Genomic DNA, 24,009 nt, shown 5'->3' with positions numbered 1-24,009 from the left:
TACTGAGACTCCATTGTGGAAGATACATTGGAATGAGAAGGGCGAAAGACAAGGGGGCAGCGAGGACACAGGGAGGTGACAGTACAGAAGAGACACAGTGAAAAATTAACGTAAGACTTACAGGGATAGAGAGGAGAGGGAGAGCCTTAGAGAACCTTTTAGGAGATCAAATTATAAATAGTGAACTACAACAGAATGTGGTAAAGCATGTGTAAACAGTATGGTTACAGAGGATGTGGGAGGAAGCAGCTCTCTGGGCACGAGGCACAGGGAAGTCTTCCAGGAAGGGCGACTTTGGAATAGGGCCTAGTTGAATCGTGAATACTTTTCTTTCTGCTTCACAACTCTCTAAGTTCTGTGATGCCATTCGTTTCCCACTGGCTGTGATGGGAGTACTCCTTGTGTTCATTACCAGCCTCTTCTAGTTCCTGATCATTACAGAGAGAAGCGGGGTGGGGCTGTCGAGTGTTTTTGTCGTGTAGGGTTAGCCACGATTTAGACTTTGTGGACTGCTGTGCAGTGCAAGGCAGAAAAGTCCTGCAGTCAATCAAAGGGCACAGACCTGGCCTATATCCCTGCCTCACTGTCTTCACCTCTGTCTCTAAGCTCTATGTCAGACAAACCTTTGCGGCCTTCCTGTTGTTCCCTTGCCTTGCCCGTGACTGTCACTGACTCAGAGAGGAAAGACAAAGGTTCCCAGCAGATTGAGTGTGGAGCTCAGAGACAGCCCTGCCAAAGAGACCCCACAACCAGCTATTCTCCTCAGCTCTACTGAGCAGTCATGGTCAAGGGCTTTGGCAGGGGTATAAATAAGAGGAGGAAGGGACTGGCAATCATAACAATAACTGCTTCTTGTGGCAGATGAACTTCTTATAACACGCCCAAGTTAGACATTTGTAATACCTCAGCCAGAAATCATGGTGTCTAGGCTAGTGGCGCTTGGGTCAGTTATCCTCGTGTCTCTTCCTGATGGGAGAATTTTTAGATCAAAAGTGATGGAGTAAGAAATACAGCTTGGAGTGCTGTCATGTGGAATGGTGGAGGAGAACTCTCCCAACTCTTACCCTCTACAAAGTAATAAGAACACTGGAGGGAAGGAAAAAAAAAAGTCAAAATCAACTTTCTTAAAAATCTGGAACTTAATCAAAGGGTTGTAACAACATGAGGACTGTCTTTAAGAAAAGTGGCTGAAGGTTAATGAGTAAATGGCACGGGGGCAGGGGACACATCTGACCTCCTCTGGCCACACAAGGGAGAAAGAGACTCCAACTCTACACAGGCCAGAGGCCAGTTGTCACAAGACAGAGGCCTCCATCTTCCATGGTCTGTTACCCTAGTCTGATCCCAAGCTCCTTCCCATGGTATTCAACTTTTCAGCTGGGTCAGATAATGCACCGCAGTGGTGACACAAAGTGCACGGACAATGTTCAAGATTATGCGGTTGGTTAGGGACATTAACAGGCTCCCATAAGTCAGGATTAGAAAACAGGAAGGAGATAGTCTTATCTTTTGTCTATAGCAGCCATGTTTCTCTCAGGCCCTCAGCCTCTCAGCCACAGGGTCCCTTGGCCTCTGCCTTGTCTGTGGACCAAGGAGTCCACTGTTGTGCCTCATTGTCTCAGTGCTGCTCTTCTACTCAGTCTCAGCCTTAGCATGGCCTGACCTCTGGTACCACGTCAGACGGGGTTGTTGAACATGCTCCACTCGTGGCTCTTCTACCTTGACGATCTTGGAATTCATTCCTCCCTGTCTGCGTTGGAGACGCTCTCTTGTACCCAGAGGAATGGCAGAACTGACCAATCCCCTTCATTAAAATCTCACACACCCTCACTGCATGTTTCCACCCAATCATTTGCAAGGAGTTACAAAGACATGGATAGAAGAGCCATCAGTTGGTCATTTCACTTCAATACAGTTGGCAAGAACAGCAAACTATGGTTGCTTTGAAAATCAACAACTTACAACCATAATGAAAACTAGGAACCTAGCAGGGCTCTTTTAAAGCTATATTGTCAGAGTAGTGTCATGATTGACTTGTCTGGTAGTTCCCTGGAAAGCCTCACTGCCAAGACTTGGCTTTATGTAACCTGACTCAGCTCACCCAGCGCCAACAGCCTGGTGGCATTTGTCAAAGATAGCCAGTGGCAATTGTTTGACATGGAAACTGCCTGAGGCAGTGATAATAGCTGAAGCAAACAAGAAGCTAACCTAAAAGGAAAATCTGGGGAATGAGATGTCCACATGCGGCTGTAAAATGCTCTGACACATTCCTGGGAATCTAAAAGGCCGAGCATATGATTCCTGAGATATGTCCTCAAAAGCACAATCAGCAAAGGAAAAAGAGGAGATACGTTGGACTTCACCAAAGTGAAAAACTTTCATGTTTCCAAGGCCACCGCCAAGAAAGTGAAAAGACAGTCCACAGAATGGGATGCAGCATTTGCAAACCATTTATCCAATGAGTCTAGTACCCAAAATACATGAAGAATTCTTAAAATTCAGCAATAAAAAGACAAACAACTCAGTTAAAAGTTGACCAGAGGATTTGAACAGATTTATCTAATGAAATGCAAACTGAAACCACAGTTAGAGCCTCTTCATACACTGTCGTCGCATGCTAGCAGGTTGTTTCCAACCCTTAGAGACCCTGTAGCACAGAATAGGTTTCCTAAGCCATTACATATATATATATTTATATTTTATTGAATATATATATATATATATTTCATTGAAACAGTTTCTGGACTCAAGCACACAGGGTTGTGAGTAGGAAGGACCTTGAGGTCCTATTTCTTTCAATGTGGAAAAAAAAAAAGTGAAAAAGAGAGGAGGGAGCTAAGACCAATTCAACCAGGACCCCCTTACCCTGGGGAGGTAGCCCTGGCTCCTGCCACCATTGAAATACTGTACTGGAGGACAAGCTCCCTGGGTGTCAGCCCTTGGCAAGGAACCCACCATCCTAGTAGAGCACTGTAAACCAGAGGGTCTGTCCTTGCCCTCTTCCTGCCTCACTCACAAGGCTGCCCTCAGAGAGAGAGAGAGAGAGAGAGAGAGAGAGAGAGAGAGAGAGAGAGAGAGAGAGAGAGAGAGAGAGACATATGCACATCATGACCTGGCTCCCCTTCCCCTCCCTTAGATGCTCTTTTTTTTTTCTTTTCCGGATGCCGTCTTGATGAGAGTAGCCAGCCATGTCTTTTCTCCCATGGAGCCACCATACCTTTAGTCACCAGGCTTCTTTTCTCACCCACTAGATGGTCGTAATACAAATAAAATAAAGCATAAATAATAATATTGTTGAAGATGAGTAGAAATTGGAATTTTCATATATTTTCAGGGTATGTGGGCACATTGGGAAACAGTCTGGGAATTCCTCAAAATCAAAATGACCACGTGATCCAGCAATTCCACTCCTAGTAATAGTTCCAGGAAAACATGAGACTTGTATATGAATGTTTGTATCAAACGTATGTTATGTGTAAATGAAAAAAATTTCTAGCACACGTATTTCTCACATGTGGCAGTGAGGGATGGACAGTGTATCTGCCAGGGGAGTGTGAAGTTCAGGGTTTTGAGGACAGGAGAGACTACATTAAGAGAGGAGATTTAAGAACGTGATATTAAAGAGATCCTCTTGTTTTTTTTTAATAAATTGTTTTATTGGGGGCGCTTACAGCTCTTATAACAATCCATACATCGATTGTATCAAACACATCTGTCCATATGTTGCCATCATCAAAGCATTTTCTTTCTATTTGAGCCCTTGGTATCAGCTCATTTTTTTCCCTCTTCCCTCCCCCACCTTCCCACACTCTTGAACCCTTGATAATCTATAAATTATTTTTATTTCCATATTTTACACCATTGGGTATCTCCTTTCACCCATATTTCTGTTGTTTGTCACCCTGGGGAGGGGGATTGTACATTGATCATTGCAATCAGTTCCCCCTTTCTCCCCCCACTTTTCCCCTACCTTCATGATATTGTTACTCTCATTATTGGTCTTGAGGGGTTTATCTGTCCTGGATTCTGTGTTGAGAGCTCTTATCTGTACCAGTGTACATGCTCTGGTCTAGCTAGATTTGTGAGGAGGGGGTGGGGAAGCATTAAAGAGCTAGAGGAATGTTATGTGTTTTGTCAGTGCTTTACTGCACCCTGGCTGGCTCATCCCTTCCTTGTAACCCTTCTATGAGGGGATGTCAAATTGTTTACAGATGGACTTTGGGTCTCCATTCTGCCCCTCCTCGTTTTCATCAAAATGGTTGTTTGCTTTGGGTCTTCTGATGACAGAGCTGATCCCATTAATACCTCGTGATGACACGGGCTGGTGTGCTTCTTCCATGTGGGCTTATTTGCTTCCCTGCTAGATGGTCACATATTTAACTTCAAGCTTTTAAGACCCCAGACGCTTTATCTTGTAATAACCGGCACCATCAGCTTTCTTCACCACATTAGCTATGCACCCATTTTGTCTTCAGCAATCATGTCGGAAAGGTGAGCATCACAGAACGCAGGTTATTAGAACTAAGTGTTCTTGTGTTGAGGGAAGATGAGTAGAGGCCCAATGTTCATCTGTTACCTTCATATTTAATATATAAATATATGTACATAGACCTATATCCTTGTTATAAATATATTTACATATGTACATGCCCATATTTATACCTCTACAAATGTCTTTTGCCTACTTCTTTCCCCTATTTCGTTTTACTTTCCACCTGTCCCACTCTCATGGTTGACCTTCATTCAGTTCGCTGTACTTCCTCTCGGTTACATTGCACTTGATCAAACCCTACCAGGCATTCTGTGCCCTCCTGGAGGCTCCCTGTTTTGGCCTCTAACTAGTACCCTGAAAACTCTCACCATTGTGTCTGGCCCTGTTAACTTGCCAGCATCTCATTTTTTTATTCCCACTCCATCTACCTCAGGCCTGATTGTGTTAAAAGCTGACCTCATTTGGCTAAAATATATTTACAGCCTTCAGGTTGGAAATTCTCCTATCCTCTGGCTCCCCAGCTCCCAGCCAGCCTCCTTTTTGTTTCCTTTCCAACTTCATCAGCTCTTTTAACTTACTTACTTATAAAATTGTGACTTGAGGGAAGGTTACCAGAGCAGGAGCCCTGGTGGCATTGTCTGGTAAGCTTTGGATTGCTAGCTACCAGGTCATAATTCAAACCCAATAGCAAGTAGTTCTGTGGGAGAAGGATGAAGTTTTCTGCCCCTTACCTCAGATCTGCTTCCTCAGAAACACTGTGTAGGGTCCAGAGGAGTCAGAATGGTCTTCACGGCAATGGTTTAGAGAATAGCCATAGTTTTACAGTCAGCAATTCCTATCCAGTCTGATTCAACCTAGTTAACACAGATCCTTCAGTACACTATTACTTATCCCACTTGTCTTTATTCCTCCTTTTTCCTAACCCTCAGAACTTTGTCCCTGTGTGGCTGTTGCCCTGTTGAGCTTAAATGGTTGATAATTTCTAACATGGAGGGAAATTCCATTCCAGTCCCGAAGGGGAAATGGTATGTCCTTGGGAATACGGTTGTGGGTTGAATCCCCACCCCACAAAAAAGCACGCTTAAGCCCTAACCTCACAGGACCTGTGAGTGTGACCGTCAGAAAAGAGGGAGTATGTAATAAGTTAAGATGTGGTCATACTAGGTTAGGGTGTACTGTACTGTAAAGCTACTGACTGATGTCCTTACAAGAAACGTTTGTGAAGATAGAAAGAAAAGCCAGGAAGGAGGTCATGTGAGGATGGAAGCAGAGATTGTTATGAGGCCACCATAAGCCAGAGGACACCAAAGATCGCTGGCAATCACCAGAAGTTAGAGGCAGGGAAGGATTCTTCCTGAGAGCCTTTTGTGGGACTATGATCCTGCTGATGCCTAATTTCAGACTTCTGCATTCCAAGCTATGAGATAACAAATTTGTATTGTTTCAAACCACCAGTTTTTCATAATTTTTTATGACAGTGCTAGGAAATGACAGATTTTAGTCTCAGGAAGTAGGGTGCTAGGAGGCAGGTTTAAGACTTTTGGGGATGTTAGGATGGAATCAATTTATTTTACACAAGAGAAGAACATGAATTTTGAAGGCCATTGGGTTGACTGGCAAAGACATCCTTGCTCCTGGTACCTGTGGATGTGACTTTGTTTGACAATAGTCTTTCCAAATGTAATAAAGTGTAGGTAAGGCCATGAAGGACCCTAATTTGAGTACATTTAGAAGGAATGAAAGGCCATGTAGAGGCACAAAGGAGACAGAAAGGAAGACCATATGACAATGAAGGCAAGGATTGGAATTACATTGCTACCAGCCAAGAAATGCCCAGGACTGCTACAACCACCGGAAGCTTGAAGAGACAAAGAAGGATTCTTTGTTCTTTGAAGGGAGCATGACACCTTGATTTTAGGCTTCTAATCTCCAGAGTTATGATTGAATGCATATCTCTAGTTTTAAGTCACTTGGTTTGTGGCCATCCTAGGAAACTAAGATACCGTACATACTCGTGTATGAGCTGAGTTTTTCAGCACATTTTTTAATGCAGTTTTTGTGGTAAAATTAGGTGTCTCAGCTGATACATGGGTCAGATTATACTTGAGTACATAAAGTATCTCCTTTCCTGCGAAAACTACCCCATCTCTGCCCCCCCCCCCTTTCTACCTTTGCTGAGTACCTGCTTTGTTCAGACCCTGTGCTAAGTAAACAGAACAAATGAAATGAAGTATATCATTAGTAAAGCACAGATGGCTATTCCCTTCTCCCTTTCTGACACAGTGGTTTATAGATTTCCTTAGGAGTGAGTGGGCTGGAAGTGGTGGTGGTGGTGATGTTCAGCCCAGGGTTCCACTAATGGGACCTAGCAATTCTCCCATTAATTTATCCAGCTTTTTATCTACCTGTAACGATACATTTACATTCTTAATAGCTTTCTGGAATGCCCATCTGAATATCTCCTAGGTATCTCAAAATGCTGTCACTGACATCGACATACTTTGCGAGGTGGGTGCATAGTGACAGTGGAAAAAACTTAAGTCTAGATGAGAGAAGGTGAATTTCATTAAAAAAAAATCAGGGGGTAGGGACAAGCATAGAACCCACATTCTCTAACACTGAGTGCAAGATCCTTCCTTTGATCACAAGAATGTCTCGACATGAAGCCTTATATTTAACCCTGAAGGCATTGCCACTTGGCCCTTGGGTCTTCTTGACTCCAAAGGCAATGCCACAGTAAACCTTCCAAAATGTTTTAGGGCAATCTCAAGACTTGAATTCCGAGTCACACTCAGGCTAGATCATATCAGTATAGGAATCTCTGTGGTAAGAGAGGTTTACATGTAACAAAGCAGCAACAATATCTGCTGCATTTTTTTTAATTTTAACAATTTATTAGGGGCTCATACAATTCTTATCACGGTTCATACATATACATACATCAATTGTATAAAGCACATCTGTACAGTCCCTGCCCTAATCATTTTTTTCTCCTCTTTTCTTTTTTTACATTTTATTAGGGACCCATACAACTCTTATCACCATCCATACATATACATACATCAATTGTATAAAGCACATCCATACATTCCCTGCCCCAATCATTCTCAAGGCATTTGCTCTCCACTTAAGCCCCTTGCATCAGGTCCTCTTTTTTTTTCCCCCCTCCCTCCCCATTCCCCCCTCCCTCATGTGCCCTTGGTAATTTATACCTCGTTATTTTGTCATATCTTGCCCTATCCGGAGTCTCCCTTCCCCCCTTCTCTGCTGTCCCTCTCCCAGGGAAGAGGTCACATGTGGATCCTTGCAATCAGTTCCCCCCTTCCAACCCACTCACCCTCCACTCTCCCAGCATCGTCCCTCACACCCTTGGTCCTGAAGGTATCATCCACCCTGGATTCCCTGTACCTCCAGCCCTCATATGCACCAGTGTACAGCCTCTGTCCTATCCAGGCCTGCAAGGTAGAATTCGGATCATGGTAGTTGGGGGGGAGGAAGCATCCAGGATCTGGGGGAAAGCTGTGTTCCCCATTGGTACTACCTCGCACCCTAATTAACCCATCTCCTCTCCTAAACGCCTCTACGAGGGGATCTCCATTGGCCGACACTTGGGCCTTGGGTCTCCACTCTGCACTTCCCCCTTCATTTAATATGGTATATATATACATATATATACACACACTTATATCGTCGTTGTTTTTTTTTGCATGATGCCTTATACCTGGTCCCTTGGCACCTCGTGATCGCACTGGCCGGTGTGCTTCTTCCATGTGGGCTTTTTTGCTTCTGAGCTAGATGGCCGCTTGTTCACCTCTGCTGCATTTTTCCACCATGAATTCAGGCAATGTGGATTTGAATCCCAACTTTGTTTCTTCTTATGAACTGAAGCAAGTCATTACTCTTCACTGACCCTCATTTTCCTGGTCTATACAGTGGGAATAATAAAAATCCTACCTGGTAGAGTTATTATAAGGATTAGAGAAAATGAATATTAACGCCTAGTACATTTTTTATTTCCTTTATTTGTTATGTGGGTTAAGCAGAAAGAGAGATGATCACATTTGAGACTTAGCAGTAAAGACTGAACCCTAAAAAGGTTTGAGTGCCCTCTGTGTTTCAGTTGGTGCTGTGCTGGCCACTGGCAGACAGGCAGGGATGATACATAGAAGGCACAAAGTATAAAGCAGCCAGGTTAGACTGATCTTCTACCAACCATAGTAGCTCATGGAGTAGCACAGAGAACATTTGTGGCTTCAGCTGTGCACTTGACAAACAGAGGGACGTAAGGGGTGGATGTTTTACATTTATGTGTAGTTAAACAGAACTAATGAAAAAACCTGGAGTGTTAATCCCAATGGAGTAATTGATCCCCATCAATAACCATTCCAAGTGGAACAGAGAAAGAGAAAAACTGGTTTTTATTAGGAGGTTAGCCACTGGAGCATCCTTCCAGTAACTTAGCTGTCTGGTTATTCAAATTACCCTAATTTCTCACATAATTTGTATACTAAGGTCTTTTAACAATATTAATTACAAAGTATATGCAGGTAGGCTTTAGTTCCTACAATGCATGGCAGAGTATAAAAAGCCAAAGAGCACAAAGAATACATGAAACATGGGAGTACATGAAAGAATTTTTTTTAAAAGCACATCTGTACATTCTTTGCCCTAATCATTTTCAAAGCATTTGCTCTCCACTTAAGCCCTTTGCATCAGGTCCTCTTTTTTCCCCCCTCCCTTCCTCATGAGCCCTTGATAATTTATAGATTGTTATTTTGTCATATCTTGCCCTATCCGGAGCCTCCCTTCCCCTACTTCTCTGCCGTCCATCTCCCAGGGAGAAGGTCACATGTGGATCCTTGTAATCAATTCCCCCTTTCCAACCCACTCACCCTCCACTTTTCCAGCATCGCCCCTCACACCCCTGGTCCTGAAGGTGTCATCCACCCTGGATTCCCTGTGCCTCCAGCTCCCATATGCACCAGTGTACAACCTCTGCCCTATCCAGTCCTGCAAGGTAGAATTCGGATCATGGTAGTTGGGGGAGGAAGCATCCAGGATCTGGGGGAAAGCTGTGTTCCCCATCGGTACTACCTCGCACCCTGACTGACCCATCTCCTCTTCTAAACCCCTCTATGAGGGGATCTCCAGTGGTCGACACTTGGGCCCTGGGTCTCCACTCTGCACTTACCCCTTCATTCACTGTGGCATATATATATATATATATATATATATATATATATATATATATATATATATATATATGTGTGTGTGTGTGTGTGTGTGTGTGTGTGTGTGTATATATATCGAAAGAAGAATTTTGTAATCTATCTTGACATCTAATTTCCAACAGACCCCTTCTTTTCATTTGTACGTGAAAAGCTAGAGACTCTCTGCTCCTCCATGTACAACAGGCAGGGGCATCTTCCTGTCCCCGGGCAGTCCCAGCTGGATCCTGGAGACATGATGGTGAAGGTTGAAGTAGATGGATTTGGCTGCACTGGGCTCCTGGTCACCAGGGCTGCTTTCAATTCTGGCAAAGTGGACATTGTTGCCATCAATGACCCCTTCATTGACCTGGACTATATGGTCTACATAGTCTAGTATGATTCCACCCAGATCAAGTTCAGTGGCACCGTTAAGGCTGGGAACAGGAAGCTTATCATCAATGGGAAATCCATTTTCATCTTCCAGGAGTGGGATCCTGCCAACATCACGTGGGGTGTGAGGCTGGAGCTGAGTATGCCGTAGAGTCCACTGGTGTCTTCATCACCCTAGAGAAGGCTGGGGCTCACTTGAAGGACGGTGACAAAAAGGTGCACATCTCTGCCCTCTCCCCCGATGCCCCCATTTGTGACGGGCATGCACCACGAGAAGTACAGCTTCTTCAAGATTGTTAGCAATGCTTGGCTCCCCTGACAACTTTGGTATTGTGGAGGGGACTCCTGACCAGTCCATGTCATCACATCAGGAGACCGTGGATCGCCCCTCTGGGAAACTCTGGCACAGCAGCGTGGGGCTGCCCAGAACATCATCCCTGCATCTATTGGCGTTGCCAAGGCCGTGGGCAAGGTCATCCGAAAGCTGAATGGAAAATTCACTGGCATGGCCTTCCGTGTCCCTGCCCCAATGTGTCTGTCGTGGACCTCACCTGCCATCTGGGGAAAGCTGCCAAGTGTAATGACATCAAGAAGGTGGTGAAGCAGGTGTCTGATGGTCACCTAACAGGCATCCTGGGCTACACTGAGGACCAGGTTGTCTCCTGTGACTTCAACAGTGACACCTACTCTATCATCTTTGATGGTGGGGCTGGCATTGCCCTCAACGACCACTTTGTCAAGCTCATTTCTTGGAATGACAATGAATTTGGCTACAGCAACAGATTGGGGGACCTTGTTGTCCACATGGCCTCCAAGGAGTCAGAGCTCCCCCAGACCACCAGCACTAGAGGAAGATAGAAGCCCTCACCTTCTGGGGATGCCTTGCCCCAACTCGATCCTCTAACACACTGAGAATATCCCATCATTTTGAGTTTCCATCCAGACCCTCTGAGGAAGGGGAGGAGCTTAGAGAACCCAAACTTGTCATGTACAATCAATAAAGTATACTGCATCCAGAAAAAACAAAAAAAAAGCTAGAGAGGTCAATTTGACTCTAAGGAGGGCTCAAATATTAATTAATATTCCACCCACCTACTGAACCCTTGGAAATGGTCAAAGTACACGATAACAAATGAATAAAAAATCGACTAATTACGTATACTTAAACATGACTGACTCAAATGGAGTCCATTCACTTCTCAAATGGAAATGGCTGTGATTTTATCACAACCCACAGAAGGATACATGTAAGTAGAACATTAGAGGAAGGGGTGAGTGTGAGATTCTATCCGTGGTCCTGGTTATTAAGTAATTTTATTCAAGCTTTGGATGACTATGAAACTGGGCAGGATAATAGAATCTGGTTCCATATTAATAGCGAAGGGCTCCCAACCTACATACCCACCTTTAAGGACTTTGAAATGTTGGAGGTACTAGGGTGCTGGTGCCAACTGCTTGGCATCTTGTTTGAGCAAAGGTACCTGTGATTTTGATAAGAATGCAGAGGGAAAAAAAGAAAAAGAATGCAGAGGGAATCATGGAGTTGAGAAGCCGTAGAAACAAAAATGGAAAACCTTTGACACACATGGGAGACAGAGTGCCCTGGCCTGGCAGAAGCTGCTGAAGAGGGAAAAGAGCCGACAGCCAATTGTGCTGCAGAGAGAACAACTCCTCTTGGGACCTGAAGGATAGGGAAGTGTGGGCCTGCCTAGAGGGAAGGGGGGATGGCTAGGGGCCCACCCTCTGTGTTCTCCTTTGGAGAAGACACGGCTGCTGTCATATATCTAGTAAATCCCCTCCCTTGGATAGAAAATGGATTAATTTGCCTTTGATCCCTATGCCCTGCTGCCCAACCTTCCTTGATTTTCACAGTGTGTACCTCGGCTTCAGACAGTTTTCAGCCATCTTTGTCTTTTTGTGCTGTCTAGACCCTGACTGAATTTGGTGGGTATGCCTGGGTCCCTTTGAGACCTGTCAGTTTCTGGTTTAGCTCCCTCTAACACCATTCTCTGACTTCAACAGCTAGGGCTCCTCTGAGCCCATAGCCACCCTCTGCCAGGTTGAGCACAACTCAGGCAATACCTGTAGTAGCAACACTCTGCTCCCTATGTTGTCTACTACAGGTCTCCTGAGCAATAGGCCAGAGCCAGATCTGGTGTGCCAGGAGGAATGTCAGGCTCCTGCAGTGCCCTTTCTTGGTTGGCTTCAGTTCTAAGGATGTGGCTTTGTTTCTTATCTTCTGCCATCATTTCTTCCTAGTTCTTTATTTAGCGCTTCCATTTTGGCATTGCTTTGAACTTCAGCGGATCACTAGGGCTGTGGCACTTTACTAAGTGGGACCTTTTCTGGATGTAGGCTCATTTCTGTATTTCTGACATATTTAATGTTTCATAGATGAAAATCTCTTAGCACTAACCCTAGTGTGCCTAGAACTCTTGATTGAGCCATAGCCTAACAATGCGCTCTATAGATAGAAATTTCCAGACCTTTATCTGATCTGGGCTTTGGACTTTAGGCACAGAATGGCATAACAATCCAGAAGACCAAGTTCCGGCAGTCATCAATCCCATTGGCCAGACCTTAGCCCTAATGGTGTTGCTTTCTACTCTGACCAGCCATCCTGTTTTCCTACTCTCATATGCTAGCATTGCTTGTCTTGTAGGATGAAAGCCATTGTATCTGGGCATAAGGCTCATCCCGGCTCAGAGAATGGCTAGGATGTTTTGGGAGGTCACTACTTTTCTCCCCACTGCATCTTAGTCAAGTGTGATTTCATAAACTCCCTGTATTGCTCTGAAATCTCTCCTCTTTATCAAACTAGACTTCATCTAGTAGCAGTATGGACACAGCTTAAATGAGTTGGTGGGAAGTCAGAAGAGGGAAACTAGTTGTTCCTGAATGGAAGAGTGTCTGGAAAGACTTCATGGAGGAAGGGATACACAATATTATTCTTACAGGATGAGTAGGAATTAGCTAAAAGAAAAAGACATTTCTGGGAAAGGGTTAGTATGTTTACGAACATGCTGACTGTGTGTCTGTGTGTTACCTGTGAATGAGAGGGAGAGAAAGAGACTGACTGATAATCTGTGTTGAGTACAGTGGGAGAGGAGGCAAGAAAGGTAGGTTGCATTCAGATGATGCTCAGGATGAAGAATTTATTGGTGATCCTGTAGAAAGGGAATGTATAAATCAGGGCTAGATTATGAGGACCAATCCCAGGGCAGTGGAAGCTCGGGAACAAGTGAGAAATTAGGGCTGGGCATTAGGCAAGTGTACCCGGGCATGCAGTGGAGTCTGTAGTACAGGCACCCTGACTCACCCTGCCTTCTCTCTGGCAGTGACCCGGCACAGTCATCTCAAAGACTTCATGTTGGTGGTGTCCATCGTTATTGGTGTGGGTGGCTGCTGGTTTGCCTATATTCAGAACCGTTACTCCAAGGAGCACATGAAGAAAATGATGAAGGATCTGGAGGGCTTACATCGAGCAGAGCAGAGTCTGCATGACCTTCAGGAAAGGTAAGGCCCTGCCCTTTCCCCACAGCCCTGGTGCTGCCAGCTCTTGGGAGCCTCCTATTTCTACCTGGCTTGTGAGTTACCTGGCTCCCGAGACCATGCTGATAGGGCCACCTGGGCTATGTAACCCTTCCAAAATTGCATAGACTATTGTATTCCAGTTGCCCTGGGTACTTATCCCTCCAGAGAAGAAGCTTGTTTCTCCATTTCCTGCCTTTGAACTTCAGAACTGTATAGCTGTCAGAGGTCTTCAGTTTGTCCTATTTGTCCTATTTCTGGACTACTTCCCTTCCCATATAAATAGACATACCTAATTGTTCCCCCAAAGAAACAAACCCTTCTTCCGAGGGCTCCCAGTTCTTTCTTGTATGGAATCTAAATCTCTTAAATACTGACAACTATGAGCTTGGGTAAATACCTTCCCCTTCTTGGATTCATTTTCTCCTCAGTAATGCTGGGGAAGGGGTTTGTGGTTTCAAGTAGGAGAACATTAAGGGCCTTCTGATGCTGGATGATCTGAGATTGTGTTTAAATAAAACACGACTGAAAATCCATGGTAGAAACTTCTGCTGTGAGAAGAACATTCCAGTCAGTGTAAGTACTTTCTGACACATTCTTGGAGCCAGACCTGTGGGTGAAACTATAAGGAACTTATTGCTAGTGGGACAAGGAAATACACAAGAAGGAGCAGTCATTACACTCGGTGCCAGTCTGTGGGGTAAGAACGGAGGGCACAGAGACAAGTGAGGCCTGGAATGTAGGGCTCTGACACAATGGCCTTGGAAGGGAGGTAGAGAAATCCTGGTAGTTAAGGTGGAGTGTATAGGGTAGGGCCGCATCCCTGAGATCTTAGATTCACATGGAGAAGTTAGTAGGATGCAGAAGGCAATGAACAGTTTTATTTTGCTATTTTTTAAGGAGAAGGCCTGTTTTACGACGATTCTTTCAGCCTAGGGACTCCAGTTTGGGGTCTTAAAGGAAGTTATATAAAAGGAAAGTGAAGCTGACTTTTATTTTGCACTGAGATATGATTTATTTACCTATTATTTTGAACTAGGGATGGCTAAACATTTAAATACTTGAGGTAAGTACTATTATTAGAGTTGAGGAATGGAGGCTCAGAGAGGTTAACTGTTCTGCTAGATCAGTAGACAGAGTGCTAGGGATTTTGACAACCAGTGGGTGCTGACTTTCCTGAGGCAGCGGCTTTGCCAGAAGCATTCCCATGAACTGGAGCTTGCAGCCGGAAAGAGGTGTTGAAGTGGGAGTCTGATCTCTGAGCTGCTCTCCGGCTGCCTTCCTGGGTCTCATGCTCCTGGGCTCTTTGCCAACTGGGGGCTAACTGCTGCTGTTTGAGTGGTCCCCATACTTCATTTGTGTGAGAAACATGTACTGTCTTCATTCCAAAGGCAAAATAATCTAGGCAGGAAACATTCCAAGTTTAGGGAGAAAACTAAGCTCTTAGCCCTCTCCTCCCCCACCAAGGCCTCTGGCACTAAATGACCAGACCACTGTGCCATTTAGAAACACACACACACACTCTCTCTCTCTCTCTCTCTTATACTTGTGCACACCTGTGATGGTACCCAGAGCCCACAAGTTTCCTTGTCCCTTATTTACTTTACCAGGCCTGTACTGAGCCACCACAGAGCTTTGGAGTGCTCCTGGCGTTTTGGGTGAATAAATGTCATGCTACATGAACATGCCAATTAGGATTTCACTGAGTTTTCTAGATAATTGTTGCAGCACATGGGAATTTTGATTCCCATTTTCACAGCCCTAAAATAGGCTGGCATTTTGTTCATAGCCTTAGAACTACTTAGAGCCAGGGCTTGGACTCATGCTGCCTTTATTGACTTGTAGTGCTACTTAGAGACCCTGGTGACAAAGTGCGTAAAGCGATGGGTTGCTAATTGAACCCACCAGCTGCTCTGTGGGAAAAAGATGGAACAATCTACTTCCATAAAGATTTTCAGCCTCAGAAACCCTATGGAGCATTTCTGCCCTTTCCCATAAGATCCAGTCAATCAATTAATCAGAGTACTTCCTGACATATTTTTGGAGCCACATCTGTGCTTGAAATTATAAGGAACTTATTATAATAAGTGGGCTTGTGTGTTTGTTTGGTTGGTTTAAAGCTGTGATTGCTCCTTTCAAGATTCTCAGTTTTCAATGGGAGAAGTGGAAGGGAGGACAGGGCTGTATTACACATTTATTTGCTCACATCTGGACCCAAACTATTTACTCACCTTCATCTGTTAGTCCCTCTTGGGACTATAGAAGTGAGGTGAGCCAGGCTTGGGAAGAGAGACATACTAGAGCATTTGCTGTGGTGTTGTTTTTTTTTTAAGAGCCTGCTTTCAGGAAGAACAATATTTCAGTGATGATGTGGATCTCTAATGGTGGAATTTCAGGCAGATAGGTCATGGAAGAATGTAACGAATGAAATGTTCAGCAAGAAAAAGAGATGAGGGTTAGGAAATGGCGTCTCTGATTTGTTTTTAACTGTACAAATAGCGCCATCTGCTGTGCACCTCCAGGATGTTTAAGGTCTTTTCTCTCCTGGAGTAAATGCAACCCAACCCACTGCCATCATGTGGATCCCTTAGACTCACACTGATAAGATCCCTATAGGATGGTGTGCAAGTGCTTCTTAGGGTTTTTGAGGCTATAGATCTTTTTTAATTTTTAAAATAATCTTATTGGGGGCTCTTACAGCTCTTTTTAAAAACATTTCACTAGGGGCTCATACAAATCATCACAATCCATACATACATCAATTGTGTAAAGCACATCTATACATTCATTGCCCTCATTTTCAAAGCATTTGCTCTCCACTTAAGCCCTTTGCATCAGGTCCTCTTTTCCCCCCAGCTCTTACAACATTCCATACATCAATTGTATCAAGCACATTTGTACATATGTTGCTATTATTTCCAAAACATTTTCTACTTGAGCCTTTGATGTAAGCTCCACTCTCTTACCCTCCCTCCCACCCTCATAAATCGATCAATTATATATTGCTATTATTATTTCGTATCTTACACTGTCCTTGTCTCCCTTCACCCACATTTCTGTTATCTGTCTCCTTGGGGGTGAGATTGGGGTCTTATATATCCAACCGTGTGATGGGTTCCTCTTTGTGATCTTTCTCCCCAGGAGCAGCTAATGTGCTTGAACTGCTGACCTTATAGTTAGCAGCCCACTGCACCACCAGGCTTTCTTCCTGAGGCAAAGTAGGCAGGAACTGAAATATTTCTGCAAGAATCTTGAAGCTTACACATTTCTTCCTCTTCCCCGTGTCCTTGTTTCACCACATCTTTTGAGATCTCAGCCACTGACAACTCATTTTAGGAGCTGAGTTCCAGTTTCGCCACTTTCATTTCTTCTAATGAACTCTGCTTTTCTCAGCGGGCCCTTCTCATTCTGTAACTCATCCTTTCTCTTCCACACCCCATGTCTAAGCCACGTAACTCTTTTCTACTCCATCATCCTTTCTTCCTTGTCCCCTGGAAACTTGTTGGTTCTGATGAAAGACCTAAAAGTAGCTATTTTCTTCCTTCCAGAAGGAGTTTACCCTTTCTTTTTGGTCTCATCCAGGCCTCACATTCCCTGCCTCCTTTCAGAGAGAGCCATCCTTTGGGCTCAGCTGCCACCTCGCATATTTTGGCTGAAGCTGTTTACTTGCCTATACTGGACTAGATCATAAATTTCTCATTGGCAGGGATAACTTTTTGATTCATCCTCCTATGTCTAGGGCTTGGAAAAGGACCTAGCATTTATTAGGCACCTCAAGTATGTGGTGAATTAATGAAAGGATTAATAGAGAAATGTGGAGGAAAATAGGAAGGAAGGGGACTTGATTGGATGGAAGGTCTTGTCAATCAACAGAGGGGATGTGTGGGTGAAGGCTAGTCTAGGTTTACATTATAGTTATTTCCCTTGGGATCTTCCCTGCATTGGTGGACACTTAGGAAAGACCCAAGGCAGCAGAGGGTAGTCTTAAGTCATGCCCAGCCCCCTTAGCTTCTAGGAGCAGGGAGGTCCGCAAGAATTCAAGAAATACAGATCAGCAGTTCTATTCGCACTTCTTTAAGCCTTCCTTCCTGTCTTCTAGTCCTATCTCAGTCACTAGGTTTTTCCTTCCATCTTTGTCTAGCTTGAAGGTTATTCTACATTTACAGAACCTTCCTGATAATCCAGTATAAGAGGGTATGGGGAATTTAGAGTCATATAGATTCAAATCCTAGATATTTTTTTCTGAATCTTAGATCTTATACACTCTTAAAAGCCTCTTCCTCTTTCTAAGCCTTCATATCTACATCTGTCCAGTGCTGATGAGGATAATAATAATATATTGTTATCTTGAGGGAAGACAAATACTTTATAAATTTTATCTGTTATGACTTTTATTATATGAGATAGAAGTTGGAAGGGGAATTTAGATACCTAGAGATCTCACTTCAAAGCCTTGATTCCTGGAAGCAAAATTGTCACCACTCCAAGAATTAGGGTAAAGATGGCTGTTTCTGTTGGACTTGGGCTAGCTCAGTGCCAGATAGTGAGCAGAGAGGGGAGAACATGTGTTGAGGGCTGGAGCCTTTATTTTCATCCTCGTGGTGCCACAACTCACCGTGTTGGCTGGCACCCCCTGGCCTGGCTTCAACCAGCTCCCTGCATCCCCCCTTAGGCTGCACAAGGCCCAAGAGGAACACCGCACAGTGGAGGTGGAGAAGGTACATCTGGAGAAGAAGCTGCGAGATGAGATCAACCTTGCCAAGCAGGAGGCCCAGCGGCTGAAGGAGCTGCGGGAGGGCACTGAGAATGAGCGGAGCCGACAAAAATATGCCGAGGAGGAGTTGGAGCAGGTAGGAGAGTCAGCTAATTCTTAGACAACTTGTGGGGTGGGAAAGGGGATGGGGCAAAAATATGTTGGGGAGCTTTCCTGTGTGATGACTTTGAAGTATGGCTCCACGAATACCATCTACAGCCTAGCCTCTTACCAGTAAGAGCAGTGGGAAAATTGCTGTTCTGTCCCATACAAGACTTGCTGCGTTTCTTGCTCTGTCTCCCACAAACCCTCTCTATTTTTTTCATTCAGGTCCCATAATTATAATTATCACATGAAACTCAAAATGTTACAATTATGGGCTTATTATGGAAGTTAACGGGTTACAATTTAGGTGAGACCTGCTCAGGATATAGTTGTTTGGTTAGGACATGTTACAAAAACTTGTCTAATGTTTGCTGAAAACTGTGTTATGATACTGTATTTCCAGACCTGTAGGTTGACGAAGGGTCATAGTCTCAGGGTGATAACAATCTCTATCTAACCAGTAAACCTGGTCTTTTTAAATGATTTTGAGTTTTATTTCATATTTTTCTCCCACCCTATCCATGACCACCACCTTCTCTTCCCCCTGACCTTCATCTACGAGTCCTTTCAGAATAGTTGCTAGTGGGAGCTGGGCACCATCTGGTTCTTCTGGAGACTAATGTTTGTATGATCCATTAGACCAGTTGCTTCCATTCATGTTCAATTGTTAGCACTTTTCTTTCCTCAATAGTTGCACCTTAGGAGGCTGCTCATGGGTTTTTAAGACCCTAGTTGCTCCTTACCAAAGAAGGATGTAGAACATTGTTTTTATGTTGTCTTCTGAGACCATGGTCCTGAAACCCCAGGCTCAGTAGCTCATTCATTCCCTTAAGATATTTGGTTATGACTAAGAAGTTTTCCTAACTTTGCTCTGTGCATGCTTAACCACACCCTGGATATATTTGTAGCAAAGGTAAATACGTATTTACTCTGTTAAACCTATGTATATTTGTGGGTGTACTCCAACTTTCTCTTCCATATCCACTCAACATGCATATCTATCGGCATCTATTTGTAGATCATTGTTTTTGCAGGACAGTGTATATGACAGTATTTATCTCTTTTGCCTTTAACTCTTGCACTTCTCCCACTGTCTTTCACCAACATTTTATAGTGAAAACAGTTTTGACCTCACAGACGCTCTTGGGGACACCGTAGAGGCCCCTGATCACAGTAGAGAACTGCAGGTCAAGTTCTTCATTGCTTTCATAGCTCTCTGATAGCTTTGAAAACAATCTGATTAACTTGCAGCTTTTTCCAGTTGTTGTGTTGGAGCAGAATTTTTCTTCTGTGATACACACTGCATGGGAGAAAGACGGGCTTTCTGCTCTCAAAAAAACTTAGTCTCAGGGGCAGTTCTACCCTGTCCTTCATTCAGGGTCACTATGAATCGGCATGGAGTCTGGCTTGGTACTGTACTGCATCTTACTGGGCTGTGAAAGTGATAATACGTTAAAATACATAAAATCAGTGGCTGCATGGTAGAATTACTTGAAGAGCTTAAAAATAAATTGAGGCCAAATAAGCAAACGTGGTGAAGAAAGCTGATGATGCCCGGCTATCAAAAGATACAGCGTCTGGGGTCTTAAAAGGTTTGAAGGTAAACAAGCGGCCATCTAGCTCAGAAGCAACAAAGCCCACATGGAAGAAGTACACCAGTTGTGCGATCATTAGGTGTGGAAGGGATCAGTATTAGGCATCATCAGAACAAAAAGTCTTACCATAGTGAATTAGGAGGGGAGTGCGGAGTGGAGACCCAAAGCCCATTTGTCGGCCACTGGACATCCTCTTACAGAAGGGTTTCGGGGAGGGGATGCGCCAGTCAGGTGCGATATAACAACGATGAAAAATACAACTTTCCTCTAGTTCCTAAATGCTTCCTCCTCTACCATTATCATGATCTCAATTCTACCTTAAAAATCTGGCTAGACCAGAGGATGTACACTGGTACAGATAAGAACTGGAAACACAGGGAATCCAGTGTGGATGATCCCTTCAGGACCAGTGGTGTCAGTGGTGATACTGGGAGGGTAGAGGTAGGGTGGATTGGAAAGGGGGAACTGATTACAAGGATCTACATGTGACCTCCTCCCTGGGGGACAGACAACAGAAAAGTGAGTGAAGGAGATGTCGGATAGGGCAAGATATGACAAAATAATATTTTACAAATTATCAAGGGTTCATGAGGGAGTGGGGAGCCGAAAGATGAGGAGCTGATGCCAGGGGCTTAGGTGGAGAGCACATGTTTTGAGAATGATGAGGGCAATGAATGTACAAATGTGCTTTACACAATTGATGTATGTATGTATTGTGATAAGAGTTGTATGAGGCCCTAATAAAAAAATTGTGGCCTATAACTATACCCTACGTCAGGGGTCCTCAAACTTTTTAAACGGGACCAGTTCACTGTCCCTCAGACCCGTTGGAGGGTCGGATTATAGTTTAAAAAATGCTATGAATAAATTCCTATGCACACTGCACAAATATTGTTTTGAAGTAAATGAATGTCCTCTGAGGGCCGCATGTGGCCTGTGGGTCCTGGCAGTAGTTTGAGGACCCCTGCGGGCCTACGCACTCACTGTCATTGAGTTGATGCTGACTCATAGTGACCCTTTAGGACAGGGTACCACTGCTCCCATGAGTTTCCAAAACTAAAACTGTCTGGTAATGGAAAGCCCATCTTTCTCCTATTGAGCCACAGAATGTTTTCAGCCTAACTTTTAACCACCATGCCACCAGGGCCCTGAGAATAGCACCCCGGATCAATGAAATTATAATAACCAAACATGAGTATTTTTTAAGTTCACAAAGTTATTCCAGTTTGTGACAAGATTGAGAACCACAGCCTTGTCACAAACATAAAGTAGGAGAATAAAAAACCCATCCATTTGATTGTGCTTCATGGCAACTCCATGTGTGTCCTAGTAGAACTGAACTCCACAGGGTTGTCAGTGGCGGATTTTTCTATAGTAGATTGGCCTTTCTCTTAGCTGCTTCTGGGTGAACTCAAACCTACACCCTTTTGCTTAGCAGGCTTTGCCTGCTCACTCTTTCCTTCAGGATTTTATTACTTGTGTGTGGCAAGATGAGTCTGCCTTTATTTCTCTGTCTCCCCTTTCCCTATTTTGTAATTATCTCTCTCATTAAACAGTTTTTTGAGTTTTTGCTAGTCTGTGTGTCTCCTCCACTGTCATGCTTTCCTGTCTACTCCCCCTTTTCCTCGTCATTCTCCAGTCTCCCCTTTTTAGCTTATCTTACCTAAAAAAAAATGTAGTCATTCTATTGGGACCTCTTACAGATATCACAATATTCCATAGTTCAATCATATTCATCAGTATTGTACAATTGCTACCAACATGTTCTTTGTTCTTGAATTCCTTGACATCAGCTCTTCTTTATCCCTCCCTCCCACATCCTATACCTCAGGAACCCGTATTATTATTTTTCTGCTGCATCTTACACCATCCAATATATCCACCTATGTACAATTCTGTTGTTTGTTCCTTCAAGTGGGGTTACATAGTCATCAGTGCTATCAGCTGCTCCCCCTACACCCCACTTCCCATTCCCTCAGAGCATTACTCCTGTTACTGTTTCTGAAGTGTTATCTATCTTGGCTTTCATGTATCAAAGGATCTTAATTACACAAATGAACATATGCATGTCTAACATGATTAATGTGGTAAAAAAACATACTGGTAAGGGGAGGAAATATTAAAAGAACTAGAGGATAGTTATGTGCTTTATCAGTGCTATAGACCGCACGCTGAGTTTATCATCCCTATGAGGGGCTCTTCTGAGGGACTGTCCTATTAATTTACAGATGAGTTTGGGTCGCCACTACATCTTTGCCCCTTCACACCGATTTGCTTGGTTTTCAACTTCTGATAACCCCTTCCTGTAGATACCTCATGAACACACAGGCAGGTGTGCTCCTTTACATGTGGGCTTTGCTACTTCCCTGTTAGATAGCCACTTGTTTGACTACAAGCCTTTAATACCCCAGACACCATAGCTTTTAATAGCTGGGCACTATCAGCTTTCTTTACCATATTTGCTTATGCACCCATTTTGTCTCCAGTGATCTTGTCAGGAAGGTAAGTTTCATACAGTGCCACATTATTAGGACAAATCGTTCTTGAACTGAGGTAAGATCCAAAGTCCATCTGCTTCCTTTTGCATTTGCTTACCTATTTAAATAATTATATATTTACATATATACAAGGGGGTACCCCCACAAAACAAAAGATGTTCATTTGTTTTTTTGCTGTGCGGTGGACTGTTAATCAAACTTTCTACTTAAGAGGTTCTGAAAATCTTGCATAACAGTGTGAGACAAAAAAGGCCTGATTTGTGGCAGATGGGGGACTGGTTTGGCTACCACGACAATGTACCTGCTCATGCAGCCAGCTCAGCGCACCAGTTTTTGGCAAACACATCATGCCTGTCTTGCCCCATGCACCTTGCTCACCTGGACTCACTGTGTGCGGCTTCTTTTTGTTTCTGTGAATGAAGGAGGACATGAAAGGGCAGCAACTTGACAAAGTAAAAGCAGTGAAGAAAAAAACAAAGGATGTGCTGTCAGCCATCCAGACAGATGAGTTTTAATGATAGCAATCGATGTACAATATACTTGATACAACTTATGGATGTGTTATTATAAGAGCCCCCAATAAAACAATCTTTTAATACAAATAAATAAAACAAAAATAAACAGATGAGTTTGAAGGATGTTTCCAAAATGGAAGTGCAGATTTGGCAAATGTATTAAGTGTAATAGAGAGTTCTTTGAAGGTGATAAAGTTGTTTGTTTTTTTGTCAGTTGTGCCTTTGAGTTATAACTTAGAGTGTGGCTTTACACCCTGGGCTTAAAAGACTGGCCTGTTTTAATATCGCATTTCTTAAACCCAGTTAAAGTTGTTTTGTAAAAAAATTTACATACATAAGTTTGGGGGAGTGGGGAGGGATTCCATTTTATGGGGGTACCCCTGTGTGCATGTATATATATAATTATATCTATATCTATATAATTAAATAATTTTTTCTTTCCTCTTCTTTTAACATAGAAGTTGGTCAGGAATTTTCAGACTTGGTATATTAGTTTCTAAGGTAGACTAATCTGTTCTTTATTTTAAATCTTGAAAGTTAGGTTGGGTCATTTTAAGGTTTTTGCCTTATTTATTTTTAAGAAATAAAACCACGGGAAGATTTATTCCTCCCATTGGCCTTTGGAGGAATAAAGGTGTCTGTTCTGATCTATTGCCTTCCTGGTTAGGCTGCACTGAGGACCTCAGTCTTGCTGTGGGATACTTGTTTTGTTGACTGGTGGGGATAAGGAGACTATTCTCAATTTCTGTTCTCTGGTGTCCTAATTAGGTGAAGGTCAGTGTTCAGATGGGGGAGTTGGTGATCATTTAGCCCGTTAATCTGAGTACTACAGCAAAGAATGTAGCCTATTACATCTCTATATACTGTCAGGTCTCTCATATTGAGTACTTTATGACTGCCTAATTTTATGTTCTTTGCAG

At 43.6% G+C, this 24,009-nt stretch overlaps 1 protein-coding gene and 1 non-coding gene across 3 annotated transcripts in view; one reads left to right on the top strand and one right to left on the bottom strand.

Moving 5' to 3' along the window:
- STIM1 (stromal interaction molecule 1) overlaps positions 1–24,009 on the top strand; it is a 220,644-nt gene that overhangs the window by 185,081 nt on the left and 11,554 nt on the right. For both annotated transcript variants that reach the window (XM_075546175.1, XM_075546174.1), the window contains exons 6-7: positions 13,431–13,608; positions 18,296–18,473. In XM_075546175.1, coding sequence (XP_075402290.1) covers positions 13,431–13,608; positions 18,296–18,473 — 356 coding nt within the window. The remainder of the gene's footprint in view (positions 1–13,430; positions 13,609–18,295; positions 18,474–24,009) is intronic.
- On the bottom strand, positions 23,302–23,416 carry LOC142447737 (small Cajal body-specific RNA 1). Its single transcript, XR_012784394.1, has one exon.

This window comes from Tenrec ecaudatus, chromosome 4 (genome assembly GCF_050624435.1).
Source record: "Tenrec ecaudatus isolate mTenEca1 chromosome 4, mTenEca1.hap1, whole genome shotgun sequence".
In the NCBI taxonomy this organism is placed as follows: domain Eukaryota; kingdom Metazoa; phylum Chordata; class Mammalia; order Afrosoricida; family Tenrecidae; genus Tenrec; species Tenrec ecaudatus.
This window is presented reverse-complemented; position numbering and strand designations above follow the sequence as displayed.